Source organism: Oncorhynchus tshawytscha, linkage group LG10 (assembly GCF_018296145.1).
Source record: "Oncorhynchus tshawytscha isolate Ot180627B linkage group LG10, Otsh_v2.0, whole genome shotgun sequence".
NCBI classification, from domain to species: domain Eukaryota; kingdom Metazoa; phylum Chordata; class Actinopteri; order Salmoniformes; family Salmonidae; genus Oncorhynchus; species Oncorhynchus tshawytscha.
The window spans coordinates 28,082,727-28,106,152 of record NC_056438.1 but is presented as its reverse complement, the minus strand read 5'-3'; the positions used below and the strand labels follow the sequence as shown (position 1 = coordinate 28,106,152).

Here is a 23,426-nt window from a genome sequence, read left to right as displayed (position 1 = left end):
AGTTCAATCTTTGTTTTATTAGTCCAAAGAATCTTGTTTCTCATGGTCTGAGAGTCTTTAGTTGCCTTTTGGCAAACTCCAAGCCGGCTGTCATGTGCCTTTTGCTGCGGAGTGGCATACGTCTGGCCACTCTACCATAAAGGTCTAATTGGTGTGAGAGTCTTTAGTTGCCTTTTGGCAAACTCCAAGCCGGCTGTCATGTGCCTTTTGCTGAGGAGTGGCATACGTCTGGCCACTCTACCATAAAGGTCTAATTGGTGTGAGAGTCTTTAGTTGCCTTTTGGCAAACTCCAAGCCGGCTGTCATGTGCCTTTTGCTGAGGAGTGGCATACGTCTGGCCACTCTACCATAAAGGTCTAATTGGTGGAGTGCTGCAGAGATGGTTGTCCTTCTGGAAGGTTCTCCCATCTCCACAGAAGAACTGTAGACCTCTGTCAGAGTGATCATCAGGTTCTTGGTCACCTCCCTGACCAAGAGCCTTCTCCCCTGATTGCTCAGTTTGGCCGGGCGGTCAGGTCTAGGAAGAGTCTTGGTGGTTCCATACTTCTTCCATTTAAGAATGATGGAGGCCACTGTGTTCTTCGGGACCTTCAATGCTGCAGAAATATGTTGTTACCCTTCCATGGATCTGTGCCTCGACACAATCCTGTCTCAGAGCTCTACGGACAATCCCTTCGACCTCATGGCTTGGTCTTTGCTCTGACATGCACTGTCAACTGTGGGACCTTATGTAGACAGGTGTGTGCCTCATGTCCAATCAATTGAATTTACCACAGCTGGACTACAATCAAGTAGAAACATCTCAAGGATGATCGATGGGAACAGGATGCATCTGAGCTCACTTTCGAGTCTCATAGCAAAGGGTCTGAATCCTTAAATAAGTTATTTATGTTTTTTCTTTTCAAGACATTTTCAAAATTCTAAAAACCTGTTTTCGCTTTGTCTTCATGGGTGTTACGCACGCCTCTATGAAGAGGGAACGCAACACCCTGCTACAACTAAACTCTCTGTGAAGCGAAAAAGGTATGGACTGTAGGTGCAAGTAAGAATGACAACAGGCAGAATGTGGTACCGTTTACAAGGACTTTATTCCTTTACACGGTAATATGGGGAAAAGGGGCTGGACGGAACCAAAGCAAAGAAAGTAAATCTCAAAGCCCCCCCTCTCCTATCTTACCTGCCTACCCACTACTTACCTAATTTAGCACCACCTGGTGCCCTAACCAAAATACAAGGGGTGGTCTGCCCAGGTCTTACCTAGTGTGTCTAGACAGCGAATATGCTACGGGTATATGTATGCCCGGGGCCTCTTGCCTAAGCACTCCCTAGGTGCCTTCCCCTTCCCCCTGGGAACAAATGAAACAGAATATTAAACAATTTCAAACAAACTAAGAAACAAAAGGATGTCAAATAAGCTGAGCAACAAACTCACAGAACATACCACTTTCCAGGAAAATCAACCTCTATCACAATCAATCTCAGCTATCACAATCAATCTCAGCTATCACAATCAATCTCAGCTATCACAATCAATCTCAGCTATCACAATCAATCTCAGCAATCCCTACCTCCAGCAAAATCTCTACCTCCAAAAGAAGAGATCTCCCCCTGAACAGAACACTGGCTTTTATATAGCTTCAGAAGGAATGGGTAATTGGAGACAGCTGTGTCTTGACGAGGGGCGGGGTCAGCTCTCCAATTAGCCCTGAGTCGACCAATCAGCTGCTTGAGGGATTTCAGGAAGCCATTTCCTGAAATAAACACATGCAAATACACAATCTACAACACATAATCTGGGGAACGTAACAATGGGGTATTGTGTGTAGATTGCTTGAGGAAATTGTTTTATTTAATCCATTTTAGAATACGGCTGTAGTGTAACAAAATGTGGAAAAAGTCAAGTGGCCTGAATACTTTCCGAAGGCACTGTATATATAATGGTGTATATAGACCATATGGAAAGTGTATGAATAGAAACTATTATTTACAGCAGTAGTTATATAGGAGGAGCCAAGACCAGAATACAGTAAATAGATGTAAAGTGGGTGAAACAGTATGTAAACATTACTAAAGTGACCAGTGTTCAATGATTCTATGTACACAGGGCAGCAGTCTATAAGGTGCATGGTAGAGTACCTGGTGGTAGCCGGCTAGTAACAGTGACTAAGTTCATGGCAGGTACTGGGCGGAGGCTGGATAGCGGTGACTGTTTAAAAGTCTGTTGGCCTGGGAGAATAGAAGATGTTTATCAGTCTCTCGGTCCCGGTTTTGATACACCTGTATCCGTGTAGTGTGGGATATGCTATAGTAAAGGCTAGCTCTGGGGTCCCTGTTCTTAGTCAAGGTTTTAGCTGGGTTTCTATCCATCCCTAAAGCTCAATTCCCAGACTCCCCGCGCGTAGCGGGCGTCTGCGTGCCAGGCGTGTAACCCAGTCGGACACCTCCAGTGAGGCACCAGGCAGCCTGGCCTTTAACTCTGAAATGCTGATTTTCGGTGCGGCTACTGAGCCTGCTACACTGCCAGAAAGGAGCTCAGGCTGTGGCGCTGCAGGAAATTCATAACAAACCCAATAGTTCTCCTTCCTCTTTTTGTCATTACGTGGGCTCCACATTGATAGGTGATGAGGGATACAGAGAGAAGGTTGAGGGAAATGTTTTTGGCCCCATTGGAAAAAAAGGATAAAGGAATGAGTAAGGTGGGGTGTTCTGCTTTGGGCGGTCCAGCTTTCTGATACGGGCCAAGGAAAGCGGATTGTGACCGAACTGAAACTCACAGCTAGAGAATGATAAACTCGTGGACCTGTAAACAATGTTGAAACATTTTCAGGGAGCTTTGAAGTGAGGCTGTGAAAAAAGGAAATTGACCTGGCCTTTTACAGACCGATTTATAGAAGAGGGGAGGCTCGTTCTGAATTCCCTCTGTCGTGGTGTACTTTGAGCGTCAGTCTTAAACTGCACGGTATTTGACCTGATTACGGAGTCCACCCTTGATTTTGCAGTAAGGCTTCACAGTGTGGATTCTGTATTCAGAAAGAGATTAACAGGAGAGGTATGACTATTACAGAAAGCTTATAAGCCACCTTTTGAAAATGGAACTCTGCAGCCTCATTGGTCCAACACATTTGTCTAAGATCTGTGAATTCAGTCAAAATCGTCTCCTGTGGTATCTATTAGCTAAGAGTTGACTTTCGTCAGATTTTTGCAAGGAAGTAAATATGACAATATCTTCTCAACAAGGATAACTGCAGTTCTCTCCATTGACGAGTCACTCCATTTGGGTTCTGCTACGTGAGTCAATGTAACCATCATACCCTTATTTAATAACCTTGGGGTCTGAGCAGAGTCCGTAGATCTAAATGTGTCTTCTGATATTTGAGGCTGTTAGTATTTCCTGTTTCCAATGCCATCAACATGGCGGTAGTATCTGACGCGAATTTAACTCAGTGTGGCGTGCATATCTTTCTCTGAACTCACAGGTAGAAAAAGAGCAGAATAGGGAAGGAATTTTCAGTGGACTTCTTGTTGTGTTCTGTGTTCGTCTCTGTGAAACAGGCCACTATCTGAAGCCTAAACCGATAGCCGCCATCCCATTTATTGAATCTAAAAACCCAGAAAACTTCCGGAGTAGCTTATGTCTTAAATGAGTCGTACTAGACGTTGTTCACTCTCTCTTTCTCTCCCTCCTCCCCCTTGTCTCGCACTCTTTCTCTCTTTCTCTCCCTCCTCGTCTCGCTCTCTTTCTCTCCCTCCTCGTCTCGCTCTCTTTCTCTCTTTCTCTCCCTCCTCCCTTGTCTCTCTTTTTTCCCCGTCCCCCCCTCTCTCCATCTCTCTCTCACTCTCCTCCCTTCTCTCTCTGTCTTCCAGTAGTTATCAGCAGTCCCTCTTCACATATTTTCTGGCAGGGGATAAATTAGATGTGATTCAGTTGGCGTTTTAAACACTGTGGCGTCTCATACCCGAGTGTACTGCAATCTGGTCCTTCGGGAAGCCGCCCCTCTCTCTCTCCATCTCTCTCTTTCTCCTTTTCTCTCTCTCTCTCTCTCCATCCCGCTCTCTCTAGCTGGCAGCATTGTTGAGCCTGCATTGCCCATTGAAATAATATTTTAAATCCTTGTCAAAATAGACTCTCTTTTGTCCTCCTGTGCAGCAGATTACTACCAGCCTGTATTCTTCTGGAATTGCCTTTGCTGCCGCTCACACTCCTAGCCAACCCCTTTCCCATGTCGCCCCATTATAATGCTCACAATGGAACGATAGTATAGGAAAGATCCCTTTGGTCACAGTAAAATCTCAAACAGACACACAGACATAAAGTATTATGCGTTGATGTTTAGCTAGATTCTAGGTTGAAGATGACCACGGTTAAGACAACAGGATTCTAATATCCCAACACTTTGCAACAATGAGTCTAGCAATGCTAGTTAGCAACAGCGCCGGTAGTTTTTTGTGATTTGTGACAACGTCTTAACCTGTATATTTTCAACCAGGGCTAAATTAGTCCATGGCAGCCATCTTCTGGTCCTGGGTCAGTGGTAGATGGAGCTCCAGGGCCTGGTGGCCCAAGGCTCCACGTTAGGGGCTTCTTCTTGAGTTCACTGCCCAGGGATGGTGAGGGGGAGACGGGGACCATCTGCCTGGGACAGCTGGGTCCACAGCTGGAGGGACAGACAGTGACAGATGACTCACTGTGAAGCATCAGGGTCCAAATATGGATAGATGGCTAGAGGGATGTAAAGGAATTGAGAAAATGAGGGAGAGCGAGAAAGATTAAAGGCTGCCTGTAGTACTTTCATCCTCATGGTGATACGGTGATGGGAGAAATGTGGTTATTCAGGGGAAGGAAATGTTAATATGGGTTTGATATATTTCTCACTGTATCTGATTTAGATAGGTGGGTGTTACTCCTATTTGTTTTCTTCCAATGTATGTCGATGAAGGTTATTGGGGAGATAAATAACTGGTCTTTTTCTGAAATGAACAAATTATTCTCTGAGATGTCTGGTGGCTATTGAAGGCAGTTAATGTTCTGATCAGACACTAACGCTGATTCAGCTTCTGAGACTACACCTATTGTGCCCTGGGGAACCCCTCAACCTTAGCTCTTTTAAATATTCAACAGCAAGTCCGGAGTGATAGATGCCAGCGAATGAACAACGTGGAACAATCGCTGGATAACATCAGGGTCTTCTCTCCAAGACATGAAGTGGTTAGATTGTGCCTATATTGCAAATGGGGTTTTATAAAATGGGTTCAAAGAAATGTGCAATCTGATTGGCTGAAAATGGTGCCAGTTGGTTTGCCAGTTATTAACGCCGGGGGTCCCTCTTCCTGCTTCTGTCTGGGCTGTATCATCATAGTTGAATAAGATGTTTGAAACAGGCAGGCTCCACCATGCGAGACCAGCCACCCCCTCTCTCCTCCTCCCTTTCTACCTACAGCACGCTCCCCCTCTGTCTGTCTCCCACTCCTGCCCTCGCCTGTCTGTCTCCTGCTCATGCGTGCGTTATTACATAAAGACGTGTTTATTTATACGATCGCATCATCCTGCGAGCGCTGAGACCAGGAAAGATCATTGGCCTTTGACAAAATTGCTGGATCTGAGCGGCAACCCGATACTGAGCCTTCCTCACAAGGTAGTGAGGCCATGATGTTATTAGTGGATTCATTTGACTCTTCTTGTCTTGTAATGAACTTAGCGATTCTCAATTGTTCTCTCTCTCTCTCTCTCTCTCTCTCTCTCTCATTCCTTCTCTCTTCCCTCTCTCTCCCTCTTTGTGTCTCTATGAAGGAGGGATGTAGTGTGGATGTATCTGGGTACAGGCAGAAGGGAAGCATTGCAATGGATGTGGGGCTTGTGGAAAACCGATAGATTTTAATTACCCGGCTCCCTGAGAGCAGAATATAAGAGTATGTACATAAACAGTGCAATTAGATTATAGCCCACCGTAAACTGTGTGTCTCTCTCTCGCTCTCTCTCTCTCTCTATTTTCCCCAGCAGTGATAACATTGTGTCTGCGTTATTATAAACCAATCATTACCTTAGCCAGGTACTCAATCAACTGTATCGAAATAGCCAGAGCTATTTGTAGCTGCGAGCTAATCCATAGCTAGCGACTAGCTAGTATGTCTCCATAGACAGTTAGCTTTTTGTAAACACAGCGTATAGCCTCATATGTCTTACTGTAAGCGGGCTAGCTACTAGCTAGTCCATGACCATTGCCAGCTAGTTAACTAGTTGCTTAACTGAACCTCACATCGCGTTGCCTCTACTTGTGCAACGCTACAGAAAGCATACTGGGTTGTATTGTAACTGATGCTCATTTTTGCATCTTGTTGCTAAACTGACAAATCGAGTGTCTGTGGGTTGCTAGTGTGTTCCATTGTCTGCAGAAGACATAGCTCACAGCTTGAGCTTCTCCACAAAGTTCACTTACATAAGTGGCTAACATTTGATTCTGAGAAAATGTTATGGAATCGTCCAAATGGGAGCTGGGAGTTCGAAAGTGATGACTTCCTTTGTGTGTTTACGCCTCCCCTGCTGTGAGCTAAGGGATTCAGTCTGTCCTATTTTCCTGACCTCTTTGGAGAGGTTTCGGCTTTCTCCCTCTTCAGTGTGAAGGACACATTCAAACTGTCCTGTGACTTATCCAGTGGTGCAAAGTACTTAATTAAAAATACTTTTAAAGTACTACTTAAGTTTTTTTTTTTTGTATCTGTACTTTACAATTTATATTTTTGACTACTTTTACTTTTACTTCACTACATTCCTTAAGAAAATATTGTACGTTTTACTCCATACATTTTGCCTGACACCCAAAACTACTTGTTACATGTTGAATGCTTAGCAGGACAGGAAAATGGTCCAATTCACACACTTATCAACCAAACATCCCTGGTCTTCCCTACTGCCTCTGACCTGGCGGATTCACTCAAATTCTTCATTTGTAAATTATGTCTGAATGTTGGAGTGTGCCCCTGGCTTTGTGTAATTTAAAAAAACATGAAAATGGTGTCATCTGGTTTGCTTAATATAAGGAATTTGAAATGATTTATACTCTTACTTATGATACTTAAGTATATTTTAATCCAAATATTTGTAGACTTTTACTCAAGTTGTAACGACCGTTGGTGGAGGAAGGTGAGGACCAAGATGCAGCGTGGTAAGTGTTCATCATTATTTTAACAAACTGAACACTAAATACAACAAGGAACAAAAGAAACAACCGAAACAGATCCGTCAGGTGCAAAACACACTAAACAGAAAATAACTACCCACAACCCATAGTGGGAAAACAGGCTGCCTAAGTATGGTTCTCAATCAGAGACAACGATTGACAGCTGCCTCTGATTGGAAACCATACCAGGCCAAAACCAGAAATACAAAACAGAACAAAAACATAGAAAAAAGAACATAGAACGCCCACCCTAGTCACACCCTGGCCTAACCAAAATAGAGACTAAAGAGCCTCTCTATGGCCAGGGCGTGACACAAGTAGAATTTTACTGGGTGACTTTTACTTTTACTTGAGTCATTTTCTATTAAAGTATATTTACTTTGACTCAAGTGTGAGAGTTGGGTACTTGTTCCACCACTGCTCTTCCCCGTGTAGATGTGAATTTCCCCACATGTAAACACTGATCTCTCAGGCTTGCTAAATCCCTGCAGTCCTATTGTTATAAGAACACTCCATTACTCCAACACTTTCTCTTCAACAGCGCTCTTTGTTGATGCCCCCCGGCCCAACACCCACTGTTTATGGATGGGATGAGGGAGGGTTGTTAATTATGCGGGTAAGGGAGAATCGGGTTTTTTTTCTTCAGGATTATGAGGTAGGGAGAGAGGCGTTTGATCCATCCACCACCAGGAACTGTAATCCTACTTTCTCTCTGACCTCGCTTCCCTTTTTTTTTTTTTTTTGGGGGGGGTAGTGAACAGGGGAATACAATAATGCCAGAAGCAGCAAGTGGCTTGCCTGCCTTGCATCACCTAGAAGTGGAGAATAAGGGGGCACGTGAGGATGACACTCTCCTGGGCCTCAGTGTGTGTGTGTTTTTTTTCTCTCAGTCTTTCGGGACATCCAGCAGCAGCTGTAGCAAGCCCATTGTGTATTTCATCATGTTGAGCTACCCCTCACACACCTTTCACCCATCACCTTCGTGGAAACAACACGTCTGTATGGGAGTGTTTTGTCCAGTGTGTGTGTCTGTTCCTTGTATTGTACAAGGACTTCTTATTGTCACATTTTGTCTGTAAGGCGTTTCTCGGGACAAGTTTCTATACGCAATTACATACACAATAGAGTTTTTTTTCCTTCTGGCTAACACAGTTCTACCTCCCTTTTTAGCACAAAGCCGCGAAGCGAAGTCTTCCTCCTCTTTGCATTTTGGAGATACTCTGCCTAGACTAGCGTTAACTGCTGGTCCACTGTAGACGGCCCAGGCCCACCTTTAAGCCACAGCCAGCTGGCTGAGGGGCCGGCTGAATTGTGACATGCTCCCTTGGTTCCACACCTGCCAGCTCCAGACAGGTGCCTGGGTCAGGCCCATATCCGAGCTCACCCTGGCCCGGGTGTCCAACTTCCATCACCCTGATAGCCCCTGGTGTGCCTCTTCCTGTCACTGTTAGGCGAGCCCACCGGGTAATGGCTGCTGGGGGGGCTGTGTGTTTGTGCTCATGTGAGAGTGTGTATATGAATGATGGTGTGGCCCTGTCCTCCTGTCACAGGGGGAAGAGTGGTGCCGGCTGCTTCTGTTTGCCCATTTTTCAAGCACGCTCCTTTCAGAGAAGCGAGGCGGTCCCAACTGAAAACTCCATCAGCCGTGATTTATCTGGTATGCTATCTCTCTCTCACCCCTCTCTCACCTCTCTCTCTCTCTCTCTCTCTCTCTCTCTCTCTCTCTCTCTCTCTCTCTCTCTCTCTCTCTCTCTCTCTCTCTCTCCCTGTGTTCATTCGCTCTCTGTCTCTCCTCTGTGTCTCTCTCTCTCTCTCCCTGTGTTCATTCGCTCTCTGTCTCTCTCTCTGTCTCTCTCTCTCTCTCACCCTCTCTCACCCTCTCTCTCTCTCTCTCTCTCTGTCTCTCTCTCTCTCTCTCCCTCCCTGTGTTCATTCGCTCTCTGTCTCTCCCTCTTCCCCTCTCTTGGTCCTCCCCTCTGTCTGTCATCCATTTATCTCACTGAGCTCCAGCTTTCTGTGCCTTTCCCTCCTACCTCTCTCTCTCTCGCTCTACATCCCTCTCTTTATTTCGTTACCTCTCCACCTTGCTACCCTGGCCTCGTATGATAGGGATAGCAGAGAAAGAGCCGTGGAGGAAAAGACAAGACAAATGAGAGTGGAATATTCAGTGCTAGGGGATGTGAGATGTGTTTGGAGTGTAGAGGGAATTGAAAGGATACAACAGGGAGTACAGAGGGGAGGATGAAATGAACGAGGGGAGGGTGAGTGACAGTGTGCCGTATCCTCACACCGATGAGGGGAAAAAAAAGAGGTCCCTCAATTCATTTGCTAGACCCTTTAATGATTTATCACCAGTGACCAACCGGGTCTCCCCCTCTTTGTGCGTGTGTGCGCAGATCCGTGTTTTTGTAGGTGTGAATGTTGTTTATTTTTCACCCGCATGCACGTGTTCATTCATTATTCCTAAATGACAAAAATACCCTCTCTGACTCCTGCTGCTGTGTTGCTATTACAGTGAATTTGGAAGTAGAATCCCCCAACAGTCCACCAAGCTGTTATTTACTGGGCGAGAGCCCGTACATTGGCGACAAATCTGTGGCTTCACTCTATTTGTGTGCTGTATGTGCATACACAAGCATGTGTTCCTGCCTGCTACCCATCCTCCCTCCCTGCCTCTCTCTCCCCTCCCTCCCTCCCCTCTCGCTCTCTCGCTCACACTCTCTCTCCGCGTCTGTTTGCCTCTATCTATCTTAGTCTCCGGCTGCGCTTTCAAGGAGAGTGGAGTGCGTCCAACTTCCCTTGCTCCATTTCTACCGTTTCTGTTTTCCCTTGCCCCTTGTCCATCCCCGGCGTACGCAGACGTCCTGCCTTTAGACCGCTGGATCAGGAGAGTCTCATGGACAGAAGGAGGGGAAGGATGCTCTCGCTGCTGCAGCCCCTGTTTCAATTAGCATGAATTTCACAGCAGTGGCGTCGGTCCGAACAAGCCAGCCAGCAGCCTGTGCCGGAGCTCCAAGAGGACTGCTTCTTCCTCAGACCAGCGTCTGGGAATCCACGGACTGAGAGGAAGAGACCCGGGAATCTCTTTCCATCGAAAAGGGACGTAAAAAGGAAAAGGATACTGTGTGATATTGAGTGGGAAGGAGACTAGGGGGATTTTTAAGGATCGGTACGCTGTGATGCTTTTCTGAGCTGGAGGGGAATACGGATCACTTGGATGCTCTCTGTGTGTTTGGGTGTGATTCTACTGCCTCTGAATCTGTATCCGCGCCGCTCTCCACCCTAGCTCGGTTCTCTCCCGGAGGGGAGAGGGATTGCGAGTGTCTATAGTTGTTGGGAATACTCGCTTCTGCTTTGTCTCTTTCTCTGCCCTGCGCTCGTTTTCTTGTTTTTCCACATCTCCGCTCTACGCTTTCGTTCCTTCAAGAGATTTTGAAAAGCCTGGAAGCTGGATTCAGCTGCACCTCCATCGTCTTGGCACTGTTCTAGCCCTCTCTCCATCACTCTCTCCCTTTTTTGCCTTTTGTTTTCTGATGTGAGAGGTTTCATCCAGCAAACTGTGGGGATGGTGGTCGTTTTTTTAACCACACCGAGGGCTCAGGCTCTGGATCGAGAAGGTTTGTAGCGCTTTCACAAAGCAGTGGAACACTTCAGTTCTATTGACAGCAGACAGGGTTATTGAGTTATAGGTGAGAAATATATTTGTGTCGATTAGTCATTTAGTTTTACAGATGGAAGCATTTCAAAAAAATTATAATCTGTGTTCCCCTGATTTATCAGTTGCTGTTTAGGCTTCCACCACTAGTGGTAGTTTGTTTTGTGGTGTTTAGCAGGGTGCCTTAATAAAAATCCTTAGTCGGCAGTGGGAGGGGGGTCGTTTTTTTTTTGGGGTGCTGTTGTTTTTGGAGATTCGTTTTTTGGGGGGCTCTGGGGGATTGCGTAGGAATAGAGAATAGGCTCCAGGGAGGATTTAGCCGTAGGATTTTTTTCTTCTTGCTCCTTTTTGGAAGGATTTCGGTTTTTATTTTCCCTGAACATACCTTTTTTCCTGCAGTGTTTTTGGGATCATCGTCTTCGGGAGGAGGATCGTGTTTATTTTTTCCATCCTCTGCTGATTTTAGGGTTTTACAAATATATATATTTTTGCCCCACACTGGCAAGCCGGGGATCATGGGCCCTGGGTCCATCTGAGATGTCATCTTCCTGTTCCTGTCGCGCGGAAGGAAGTTGGAGGGGCATGCTGCTCCCATTGAGCTACGCCCCCGTGCTTCGGTCGGTCCTGGAGGTGGGTGGAGGGCTGCTGCTAGTGCAGCGGCCCGTGGCGCCCCTGGTGTGGGCCAGCCCGGCCTGCCTGTTCCGGCTGGTGGTCTCCCTGGCCCTGCTGGCCTTCCCCTGCCCTGCTGTGGCCGCCCGCGTCTCCTCCAGCCTCAGCACCACCCACCACGTCCACCACTTCCACAACAAGCATGGAACTGTGCCCATCGCCATCAACAGGATGCCCTTTCTCACACGTGGGGGCCACGGTAAGGTCCAAACTCCCTTATTTTACTCGTAAACGGTCCCTTTCGCTATCTGGCAAGCTAATGGTTGATGGATCGATTAATCATGCCGGTAAGAGTGTGTGATGTGTGGAATTATGATTTGGACTATGGAGGTTAATGAAACGTAGTAGTCTTGAAGGGGGTTGATTTGTGGTTGGAGAGGAGGTGGTCCGGCTTGAGACCATGAGTCAAGCCAAGTGGCTCATCCATCTATTGATCCTGGTTCATCCACACAAAGGCAGAGGGCTTCAACAGGGCAACCCACCTCATTTGCTACAGGTCCCCGCTGGCCAAACTCTGATTAATGGCTCCGGATCCTGTGCCTCCTCAGACAACAGGGCCCTAAATGCACATGTTTTACATGTGGTCGGCCATTTTAGATCCACGCTTGTGACCAATGCAGATTCATGTAATCATAACGCATAGCGCAACTGTTGACACACAATGGCTGGGTTTTAAGGTCTTTGAGATTGTGTTCTGCTGTATGTATTCGCTACGGTGTATTCTGTGTCCTGGGCTTTCCATTTTAAAATGGTCTTCACTGTGCTCTATAAATGCTTTTGGCTCCTTCTCTGTTGGTTGCTGCAGTTTCTTCTGCTGGAGTTTTATTTTTTTTAATCCCTTTTCCCCTCGCCCTTTCCCAACCTTCCGCACAGAGAATTCCCAGCGTTCTGGTTAACTCGACATCTTCACGTGTTCCGCTGTCCATATCATTCACTTCAGTCCACTTAGTTTCAGCCCGTGTGCTTGGCGGCGTCGGCCTCCCTCCGTTTAGTCGCAATCTGTGTCAATCAAGACGGTGTCAGACGGAGGAGAGCAGCGCACGTAGGCCGCGGCAGTCAATTGGCCAAGCCTGCGCCGCTATCGACGTTATTGGCTTTCTGCATCTTCCCTGTGCTCAGTACCGCATTGGATTTCTGACTTTTCACATCCTCTGCCCGAGCCGTTGAGCGCGATATGCCAACTGTCTCTCGGGCCAAATGCCAGTCTGGAACACAATAGAGCTTCCAATAGAGTCTGAGAAGATGTGGGGAAATAACACTTGCTTTTTCCAATAAAGGGTTGATGAATGATGTTTGCTTGTAATGACCTGGCTGGAAACACGCATGCATGCACACACACACACACACACACACACACACACACGCACACACCGTTCTAAAATGGCAGCTGAAACCCTGGCTGCCCTGTTCTATTCACTATTTAGTTATTTCTTTCACCCTCTAGCTTTGGTAGTTGGATTGCACTTCTCTTGCATTTCAAGTTGCTTAACTATTTACATACTGTAATGAGCATTAAAAGGGTTCTCAGGCTTTCTCTTTGGATTTGCGGCTGTCCGGTGATATCGGACACTTAAGAGAAATGGGGTATTCGTTTGGTTAAAGTGAAAGAATGGGAAGAGAAAGGAAGAGCCTGTGGTTCAAGGCATACGACACTGACCATGTGTCTACGCTGATAGTCCTACGGCCAAGGTTGTTTCTGTCTCCCGTTCACATTGGCATACGGCAGTGAAGTGCACAATGCATAGAACCCATTGAACAGTCCCTTATGGCTTTTAGTGGTTACTCGTTGCCCGCCCACATGATACCCAGCTTCATCTGACAACTTGGGTGTCTTTTTAAAATTATTATTCAGAGCAGCGTGTGTTCATCACCGATTCCATTTCATGTGAAAAGACATCACGCATGCTCTTGCATATCACTCCAATGGAGAGACTCCATTTCAGTCGCTCTCTAAATAAGCCATCCAAGTCCAGACTCACGGCCCTCTATATCAAGTGCCAGCTCTCGTTTCGGTCAACCATGTGCCCCCCTCATTAGAAACCCTATGAATGTTTTCTGCTTGATAAGATCTCCTTAAGACTATGACCTATGACCGGAATGGGCTACTTTGATGGGGGAGGGACCGCAGTGGCTCACGGATCTGTGTACCACGAGGCGTGGAGAAAATGTTGCCATTTTATTTTTTTAAATGCTGCAATTCTAAATAGATGTTGCTATTTTATAACTCATTTCATGTAATTCTACAAATGCTGCCACAGGGCGGAGAGAAATGTTTGCAGTCTTTAATATGATATCTGAGCGAGAGCGACTAATAGCATCAATGGATGACCATGATTAGGCCTAGTACAAGTTTAGATAGCTGGCCGCGAGACTAATTTACCCATTTACCCCCCCCAAAAAAAAGGCAGTTGACTCTCGGAGCGCTGCTAAAGGCCTCATACTGTATTCTGCCTGCTGGGGGTGTCATTACTCTGTTTCTGTCGGCCCCGTCGTCTCCTCCTGAAAGGATACTGCAGGGAAAGAGCCACCGGCGAGAGCTTGTGATGCAAACAACAGTGGAGAAATGGATTGGATCATTTTAATAGGAGATGCCTTAACCTTTTGGTACATAGTAGGTACTGTTAAGCCGTGGCTGGGAGTTGTTTGCCTAACATTCGGTTGGTGGGATATTGGCATATCGTTCCCATTTGGGATTTGGATCCTAGTATGCATGCTAATGCACCTGTACATGTACATCTGACACTCGAGTGTATGAAGAACTGCTTCACAGTGATTGAGTATTAGCCAGGTTTGTTTGGTCGAGCCACTCTTAGTGCCAGGCAGAGTGGAGAGGCCACTGTTTGTCCTGTTATCCTGCCTGATTAACGACTGCCACCGTCCGCCACGACGCCACTATTATGATGGATGCTGAATGGAAAGGCGCCTGTTTGCAGGGCCCCCATCGCCAATCGCCCGCCGCCACCGATGCCCCACTCTCAGCCTGTCTATATGAAAAGCAATTCATTATGGCCTATTCAAGCCAGTGTGATTTCTTCTGCACTGCTTCTGATTGAAGGTAATTGAAGAGCCCCCCCTCCCGACCATGCTTCTCCCTTCGTGTTTGTCATTTCAAACCGCTTTCTCTCTCTCCTCACTCCGGTATTACCCAGAAGCACTCAGTCTGCGGCTGGCTCGACTTGACACTGGCTCTTTCTTCCCTCCCACGTATGGTATATATTTAATCCATGTTGACGGTTTCATCTCACACCGGGCCTCCTTTGGGGCTGGCAAAACATAGCCTCAGCGCTCGCAGGCCAACCAAAACCTATTTAGCAGCGTCGTTATGTCACAGCAAAGAACGTGCTCTGCCGTCTTACGGAGGAGCCTCGCGAAATCACTGGGATGACATTTTCTCATGAATGCCTTTGTCCGTTCCGTTGTTATATCACTAAGGCTCTTTTGAAGGAAGCTGCGGTATACTTATATGAACAGCATTCTCTGATGCGCGGCTTGGATGAGCTTCTTGTCTTACTGAGTCGGTGCTTATTTCTCTTCACTCTAATTATGAAAACACTTAACGTAAACTCACCACAGATCAATGACACTGCAGTAGCTTTGTTGATGCAGTATGTCGGACCTCATTCGTTCCTCATCAGTCAACGCACACACACACACTCACACACACACACACACACACACACACACATGCTACTCACACCTACCCTAGCTCTTTGGAATGGAAGCGGGCAAGGCAAGGGGACTGTTTGCCCTGCAGCATAATCCATACCTGCACACGCTGCTGCATTGGGTTGACGGGATTAACATCCTAATTCTAAACTCAGACCGTGTTTGTTGTTTGTGATGGAGACATTCCAGGAGATTTCATCTCTGGATATTAAATGTGTGTGTGTGTGTGTGTGTAATGGGTGTTTGGATCTGAGATGTGGCCTTGCAACTTCCCCCTGCGACTTGAATGGAGGTTCATGAATATCACTGTCGCCGGCGTCCATCATTTCGGATTAGCAAGGAACTGGATGTGCCGTTTGAAATGGAAGCTGTGTGTGTAAAAGGAAACGGGGGAGGACATGTATAACCTCACACAATCACTGGATTCAGCCTACAGTTAGACATGAACAAGGTGTAGAGCCCTCTCAACACATTTTAATGATATTGTCTCTATTAGCTGTGTGTGTGTGTGTGTGTGTGTGTGTGTGTGTGTGTGTGTGTGTGTGTGTGTGTGTGTGTGAGCTTCCACCACTGTGGGTGTTTGGATCTGAGATGTGGCCAAGGGAGCTGCTTCTCCTTCAGTCTGAGTGGCAAATCTCCTTCAGTCCTTCATTCAAGGCCAATCACGAGAAGCAACGGAGAGGAAAGCTGGCTCGCTAGCAACACAAACATTCAAAACACCTTGCTTTTCTTTCCCCATTTACCACAAGGATATCCATGGCAGCATTACTCTTGCATACATTATGACAATATACCATTGCAGCTTTTATATTAATAGGCAGAGAGAGATTACCTGGTTATACAACAGCCTTGAATTGCTAGCTATATTCAGGACCAGGACAATAGTTCATTCTGCTTGTGTGATCTATGTTATTGTGTTTCACAGAGGAGGGAGAGGTCTCATACATTTCTCCCTGTGGGCACCGCGTCCCCATGGCAACCCTCCTCCAGGTGCCCTTGAATTAAGTGCCGCCACAGAGGAGCCAACTCCCCCTCTGACCGCCATCCCCCATACACACACAAACCCCTGAGGCTGCCCCCCCCCCCCCACCCCCACCCAACCCCCTCTGACGCTGTCAATATGTCTTTCCCCTAGAGCACCTTTATATTTTCCTCTCTCCCAGCAGCTTTCTCCTTGTATACCTACCTGTACGTACGCTTGGAATATGTCTTTATCTTGATGTCTCTAGTTCTCTTTATCTTCTCTCTCCCTCTCTCTTGTCTTACTATTCTTCATCTCTCACTCTCTACTCCTCCGTTTGTTCAATTCTATACCTCTCAGCCTCTACTCTGCTCATTACTTATCTCTCTCTCTCTCTCTCTCCCACCCTCTCTCCCTTCAATTCCTCCCTTTCTGCTCAATACAATAGCCTCCGTTGCGGAGCGTTGAGCTCAGGGGATACCTGGGGGAGTGCCTGCTGTTTGACTACAGTGTTAGCGTTTGACAGCAGCAATGTTTGCTTACGGGCACCCCATGCATGCTGATGACCCAGCAGTGCTTCGAGGCAGGCAGCACCGAGGTTAGAGCAACCCCAGCTCTGTGCGCTCATCCTGGGGGAGAACTCGGGGGCCGCGGCCCCTACGGCTGGCCCTGTTGTCACAGCTCCTAGTGATAATGAAAAGGAGAGGCGTTTGATAATCACTGCTTTATCTCTGTGGTGACACCACTGTGTGAGGTCAGGGTGGAGGGGACAGTGAGCTTAGCCCATAGGGACACAGGGACAAGAGGCACGGCCCTACTTTTAAGAAGGCTGGCATTAGTATTCTCGATTATATTCTACTCATCGCTCTGCAGGGCAGAGGCATACACACACAATCAGACACACAGACACACAGACACACAGACACACGGACACACACAAAGTGGCAGAGGAGGAGAAAGGACACCTCCTGGCTATTCCAGATAAGGTTCGTCTGTTTGACATTTGCAGCCTTTTTTGTTGTTGTCTCTCTGTCCACCTGACCAATTGTGTCTTTGAAAGAGGGTAACACAAAGCCAAGCCTGTCAAAGCGAGCCGTTCCAAATGCTGCCAAGTGTGTAAACGGACGTGTCATCTGTTAATTCAACTAGATTGGCGTATTATGCACAATACTTGTTGGAAGTAGCACAACTTGTTAACTGAATTGGTTCTTGACCCAGCCACTTTGGTTTGGCTCGTGAGCCCTTTAGCCCAAGTGGACCTTTTTGTGAGTGTGTTATTAGGCTGTGGGTGTTCAAGCAGCACTTGATGAGTACACTTAGTGTACACCACCGGGTGTGTGCTACCTCAACCCTTCTAATGGTCCTCCGCAGTACCCTCATTATCCATGCAGTCAACACTCACTACAGCTGGCATATGCACGCATACTGTATAGTGTGATACTCTGCAGGTCCTCAGTATATCGTGTGTGTTTCAAGTTTTTATTGTCACGCGCACAAGTACAGTGAAATGCCTTTCTTGCAAGCTCCTTTCCCAACAATGGAGTGATTCATGTCAGTAGTACTATTAAATAAAGTGAAGCAGAACAACAGCAATTGAGAAATAGAAATGAGCAGCACAGGAGAAAGTGAGTAAGTTATATACAGGGTCAGTTCCAGTACCATATGTACAATGCCGGAGTTATAGAGGTAGATATGTATAGGGTTAAAGTGACTAGGCATCAGGATATAATATTTGTGTGTCGTTGTCATGTAAGTATGTACAGTATGTGGATCTCGTAGCAAATGTCAGTGAATGTGTTTTCCGGTGTTGTCCGCTTCACGCTCTTGTTCTAGCTGCCGCAGTTTGGCAGCGCCTTTTTGTTAATGTTGTGGGTGAGGTCAGGTACTTAGCAACCACAGCCCCGCAATCAACAGTAAATACTAGACAGGGACCGTGATTATGGTTGCAACCAGGAATTACAGCATAATAGGAAGACGTTTTGACCTAAGCCATCTTCTCGGCCCTTCCAACTAGATATGTTTGTCATCTCATGGTAAATACCAAGGCTGACATTGTTTATTTTGTCAAACTGGTCTACTCTCTATCGACCACCTGTGGTGTACGTTGGACTGACTTGAACGCCATCGCAACGAGTCCTTGTCACGAGACCGAACAGAAGGTCTGCATCCGGCGACACACGTCAACAACCCAAGCAGCTCTGTCTAGAGTCTAGACTGTGGCTATCTATCTAGCTAGCGCTTCCATTTGAATTGATTTCGCCTGTTTCTCTTTCATTCTTTCACATTACGCCTGACAGGACATAAGGTGTCGTACAACCCCCCACAGGGAACGGAGAATGCCTGCAGCTGCCAGACATACCCATTCATAGCTTTTCTATTACAGCCAGGAAGTGAGTGAAAGAGGCGAAGAGAAAGCACTTTGCCCCGGCGGAGGTGCTAAGGATCCTCCGAGACAACGCTTTGATCAATGCCCTGCTCAACGAGCGCCGCCGCCGCCGTTCACTGGCTACTCGTCATGTCATTCTTTGGCGCCGCTGAATGGAAATAGCTTTCAGATTGTTATTATTTGCAACGGGAACACTGGTCTTTTTGGGTCGGAATAGGTGAATTTGACACCCGCTCTACATGCAAACACACACACACACACACTATTATGAGTGATATGACTTTATGTATTCATGCATTTAAGGACCTCACTGATCACCTTTTCCAATGACAATCAAAACGGTCTTCTATGTGTTGCCGACATGATCACGTGATGAGGTTTGCCCAGCCTGCGATCTTGAAAATCAGCGTCTGCCAATTGGCCCAAGAGGGAATTTCCTCTTTGCCTAAGACGTTTGTTGCTTTCCTGGGAGATCCGGGTTCATATTCCATGTGGTTACATATGTCATGATGGCCCATGATGTATTCTCTGGGTCATTCAATTTTACCTTTTACACCGCGTTCATCAGTCACAGTAGTGGCCGTAATGGCACTGCACTTTCTCCAAAAAAGCACCATGGTGAGGGATGGCAGTGTCAAAATGGCTGACTTTCTAGAAAGCATCTTCTCTGTAGATTCCCCAATGGCGAAGTGCCCGCTTGGGCACCATGCATGGCTCTCTGTGGAAATTCATTTTTAGGGGGTGGTGGACATGTTTGGCCTGGAAGTGTGGGGCCATGGCAGCCCATTTCTCAGCATCCCCTTCTCGGCAAAGTACATGAAAGCAGCACCGCCAAGCGCAGGGATGTGGCAGAGGGAGAGGAGATCGAGCCCAGCGCCGCCTCTCGCTTTTGTAGTACGCCAGGCCGAGTGTGTCGGCGTTGAGAAGCAAGGGTCGAATCTTCAGAGGGCGCAGTGGTGTAGGCATAAATGATTTATCCGGCTAGATATTAAAGCTACCGCGAATCGGGCCTAGCGCCGAGGATTTGCGTCTCTGCTGGGACCCCTCATCATTAATAAACAAAGTGGCTTATATTATGCATGACTGCTGCTTTGAAAAGGGTCCTCCCCTTCCCCAAGGCTGGAGGGTTTAGGAGCTGACTACTAGGACGGCTTCATCAGCTACTGTTACTATTCTTACTTTCATCCCAATCTCTTATTTCACTCTCTCTCTCGGTCCTTTTGATCACAGTTTTTTTTCCATTTTTTCAAAAGCTTCTCTGGTTTAAAAAAACAAAAACAAATCCCAGACGTTGTAGTTGTCACCGAGCGGTTATTTTTTATTTTTTTCATTATTTGTCTTAGCTGTTGTTATATTTGTCAACTTCACAGGGGAGCAGCTTTTTATCAGGGGATCCAGCTGAGTCCCCAGCCAAAACAAGCTTAGACAGACATACTAAGCATGTGCTGAGGCGGCTCAGTGCTAGAGGACAACACTGAGGGGACCAGGGTTAGGTCGTGAACCTTGTTTAGCATGCGGGAGACGAGCTCCACTTTGGGCTGGAAATCGTAGAAGAAATCTTAGTCTTTGCTCTCGGTCCAAAATGTTGCTAGTCATACGATGCGGCGGACTTTGATGTGCTGTTTTTCTTTTTAAATGTGTGCTGTGTAGTTATTCCTAAGGGGATAGGCTGACACATTCCCAAACAGATAAAGGAGGGAGAGATGAAATGTAAAAAGAAAGATGCGTGGTATGAAATACTCATGGCGAGAAGCTGCTGCTTGACATTCAAGCACCATACATGGTAAATGTATTTTATTCTGGTGTCCTTATAGGCCTTAAATGGGGTTTGAAGGCCTAGTGGGATCTGACCTCTTTGACAAAATATACTTAAAAGAATGGGGACTCTCTCTCTCTTATGATTCTGCATTTACTGGGTAGGAAATTACATCCATGTGTTTTCGGTGTAGTAATGTCCATAAATGACGCGAGATTTCCTTGACTGCGTGCTCAAGGGGGGGAAATGGGATGCCGGTCGGGATTTGCCTTTGGGGTTCGTTTTTTCAGGTGGTTGGTATTCGGAGACCATGGCGCTGGATATGATATTGGCTAAATGAAGCATTTTTAGAATGAAGAATCCCTTTGTGATACAGGTTTCTCAGTTTAATTACGGTACTTAGCTGGTATAGATGGGGTGTATATAGTGTATATTTGAGTTTTGATTGACAGGTGTCAGTCTCATGTCAGTACGTCATAGCGAGCCAACATTACCTTTCTACAGTTTTCTGTGAAACACCACCACAGAGAGACAGGTAACCTAGAAATAAGAAATAGACAGACAACATCCCCTATAGCTTCACTCACGCAAAGTCTCACACACACACATACACACACACACACACACACACAACACAGACACACAAACGTTTATGAGACACACACACATACATAAACACGCACACGCAGTGCACAGCCACAAATTCGTAGCTGAACAAGGGACGTGGATACAAAAACATCAAAGACCTTCGCTTCTCTGTCTGACACATCTGTGTCAGGGCTCTGATGACTGACAGTCAGTCTCTGAATCCATCACACTGAAAATCCCCTCGTTCGCTGATGCTAATGTGCCAGCAACTCATTTGCACTGCACACTGGGCTCAAATCGTAGGAAGGAAGAAAGGGATAGAGGGACATGGAGGAGGAGAAGAAGAGGGGATTGATTAATTGAGGAAGCAGAGGAAGGAAGGGATATGCGTGGGAGGTGGGGAACGAGGGAGGACGGGAGAGAGGGAAGGATGCAGAGAGAAAGATGAAGCTGGCAGTGCATTGTTTCAAGCCACCTAGCTCGTCCTCTCACATACAGAACGGTCTGACACATTGAACACTCCCTGAGATCCAAAGGACAGGTGAAACACGGGAACATAACCAGAGAGAGGCTCCACTCCATTCTTCTCCTATCTCCGGTCCATCACTCAACTAAGTTAGGGGAGGAAAGCCTCACACGGCCCCACCGTACTAGGCCACAGAGCCCACTGCGTCAGCCTCTTCCCTCAGAGCTCCACTCCATCGCTCCACCGATCAGGAGACTATATCTGGGCGGAGTGCTTCGATTAATCCCTTTCTGTCAGGCACTGGTCTATAAAGCTGTGGTGATGAAAATGCTATTCATCCGTAGAGCACATTTAGATAATGCGTAAAGCATCGACCATGTAGCCAACTTGGAGACTCCCCCCCCCAACACACACACACACACTGACTGCTAAAGCTGTTGTGGATATAGACAGTGTATCGGCATGTGATGCTTAGGGCTGGCACAATTACCGTCTAACCGACGGTTATGGATGAAGACCGTCATGAATATAAAATACAATATATAGCAGCCTAACAGCACAAGTGATACCGATAACTCGGGCGGCTGTAAAATAAGTCGATGCTGCATCACGCGTGTCAAACTCATTCCACCGAGTGTCTGCAGATTTTTGCTTCTCCCTTGTACTTGATTGTTGAAATAAGGTCAGTAATTAGTAAGGAACTCCCCTCACCTGGTTGTCTAGGTCTTAAACAAAGAACCTACAGACCTACAGTCAGAACATCTGCTGTCTCAGCCACTGCCAGTCACCATCGGTGTACCCCAAGGCTCGATCCTAGGCCCCACGCTCTTCTGAATTTACATCAACAACATAGCTCAGGCAGTAGGAAGCTCTCTCATCCATTTATTTGCAGATGATACAGTCTTATACACAACTGGCCCCTCCCCTGATTTAGTGTTAAACGCTCTACAACATATCTTTCTTACTGTCCAACAAGCTTTCTCTGCCCTTAACCTTGTTCTGAACACCTCCAAAACAAAGGTAATATGGTTTGGTAAGAAGAATGCCTCTCTCCCCACAGGTGTGATTACTACTTCTGAGGGTTTGGAGCTTGAGGTAGTCACCTCATACAAGTACTTGGGAGTATGGCTATATGGTACACTGTCCTTCTCTCAGCACATATCAAAGCTGCAGGCTAAAGTTAAATCTAGACTGGTTTCCTCTATCGTAATCGCTCCTCTTTCACCCCAGCTGCCAAACTAACCCTGATTCAGATGACCATCCTACCCATGCTAGATTATGGAGATGTAATTTATAGATCAGAAGGGTGCTCTCGAGCGGCTAGATGATCTTTAGCATTCGGCCATCAGATTTGCCACCAATGCTACTTATAGGACACATCACTGCACTCTACACTCTTCTGTAAACTGGTCATGTCTGTATACCCGTCGGAAGACCTACTGGTTGATGCTTATTTATAAAACCCTCTTAGGCCTCACTCCCCCCTATCTGAGATATCTACTGTAGCCCTCATCCTCCACATACAACACCCATTCTGCCAGTAACATTCTGTTAAAGGTCCACAAAGCACACACATTCCTGGGTCGCTCGTCTTTTCAGTTCGCTGCAGCTAGCAACTGGAACGAGCTGCAACAAACACTCGAACTGGACAGTTTTATCTCTTCATTCAAAGACTCAATCTTGGACACTCTAACTGACAGTTGTGGCTGCTTTGTGTGATGTATTGTTGTCTCTATCTTCTAGCCCTTTGTGCTGTTGTCTGTGCCCAACAATGTTTGTACCCTGTTTTGTGCTGCTACCATGTTGTGCTGCTGCATGTTGTGTTGCTACCATACTGTGTTGTCATGTGCTGCTGCCATGCTATGTTGTCATCTAAGGTCTCTCTTTATGTAGTGTGTTGTCTCTCTTGTCGTGATGTGTGTTTTGTCCTATATTTTTATTTAATGAATTTGTACTTTTATTCCCAGCCCCTGTCCCCGCAGGATGCTTTTTGCCTCTTGTCAGGCCATCATTGTAAATAAGAATTTGTTCTTAACTGACTTGCCTGGTTAAATAAAAAATGTATTGAAAAAAATGACACTAGGCCCTCCTTGGAATGAGCTTG

The 23,426-nt window shown here is 46.6% G+C and overlaps 1 protein-coding gene across 6 annotated transcripts in view; it reads left to right on the top strand.

Annotated features, from left to right (window-relative positions):
- LOC112261015 (neurexin-2-like) overlaps window positions 1-23,426 on the top strand; it is a 935,354-nt gene that overhangs the window by 646,927 nt on the left and 265,001 nt on the right. The window contains exon 1 of one of the 6 annotated variants that reach the window (XM_042328456.1): window positions 11,080-11,698. The exons of the other annotated variants lie outside the window; for them this stretch is intronic. Coding sequence (XP_042184390.1) covers window positions 11,368-11,698 — 331 coding nt within the window. The 5' untranslated portion in view covers window positions 11,080-11,367. Of the gene's footprint in view, window positions 1-11,079; window positions 11,699-23,426 lie in introns of those variants that run through there. 6 annotated transcript variants of the gene reach the window in all.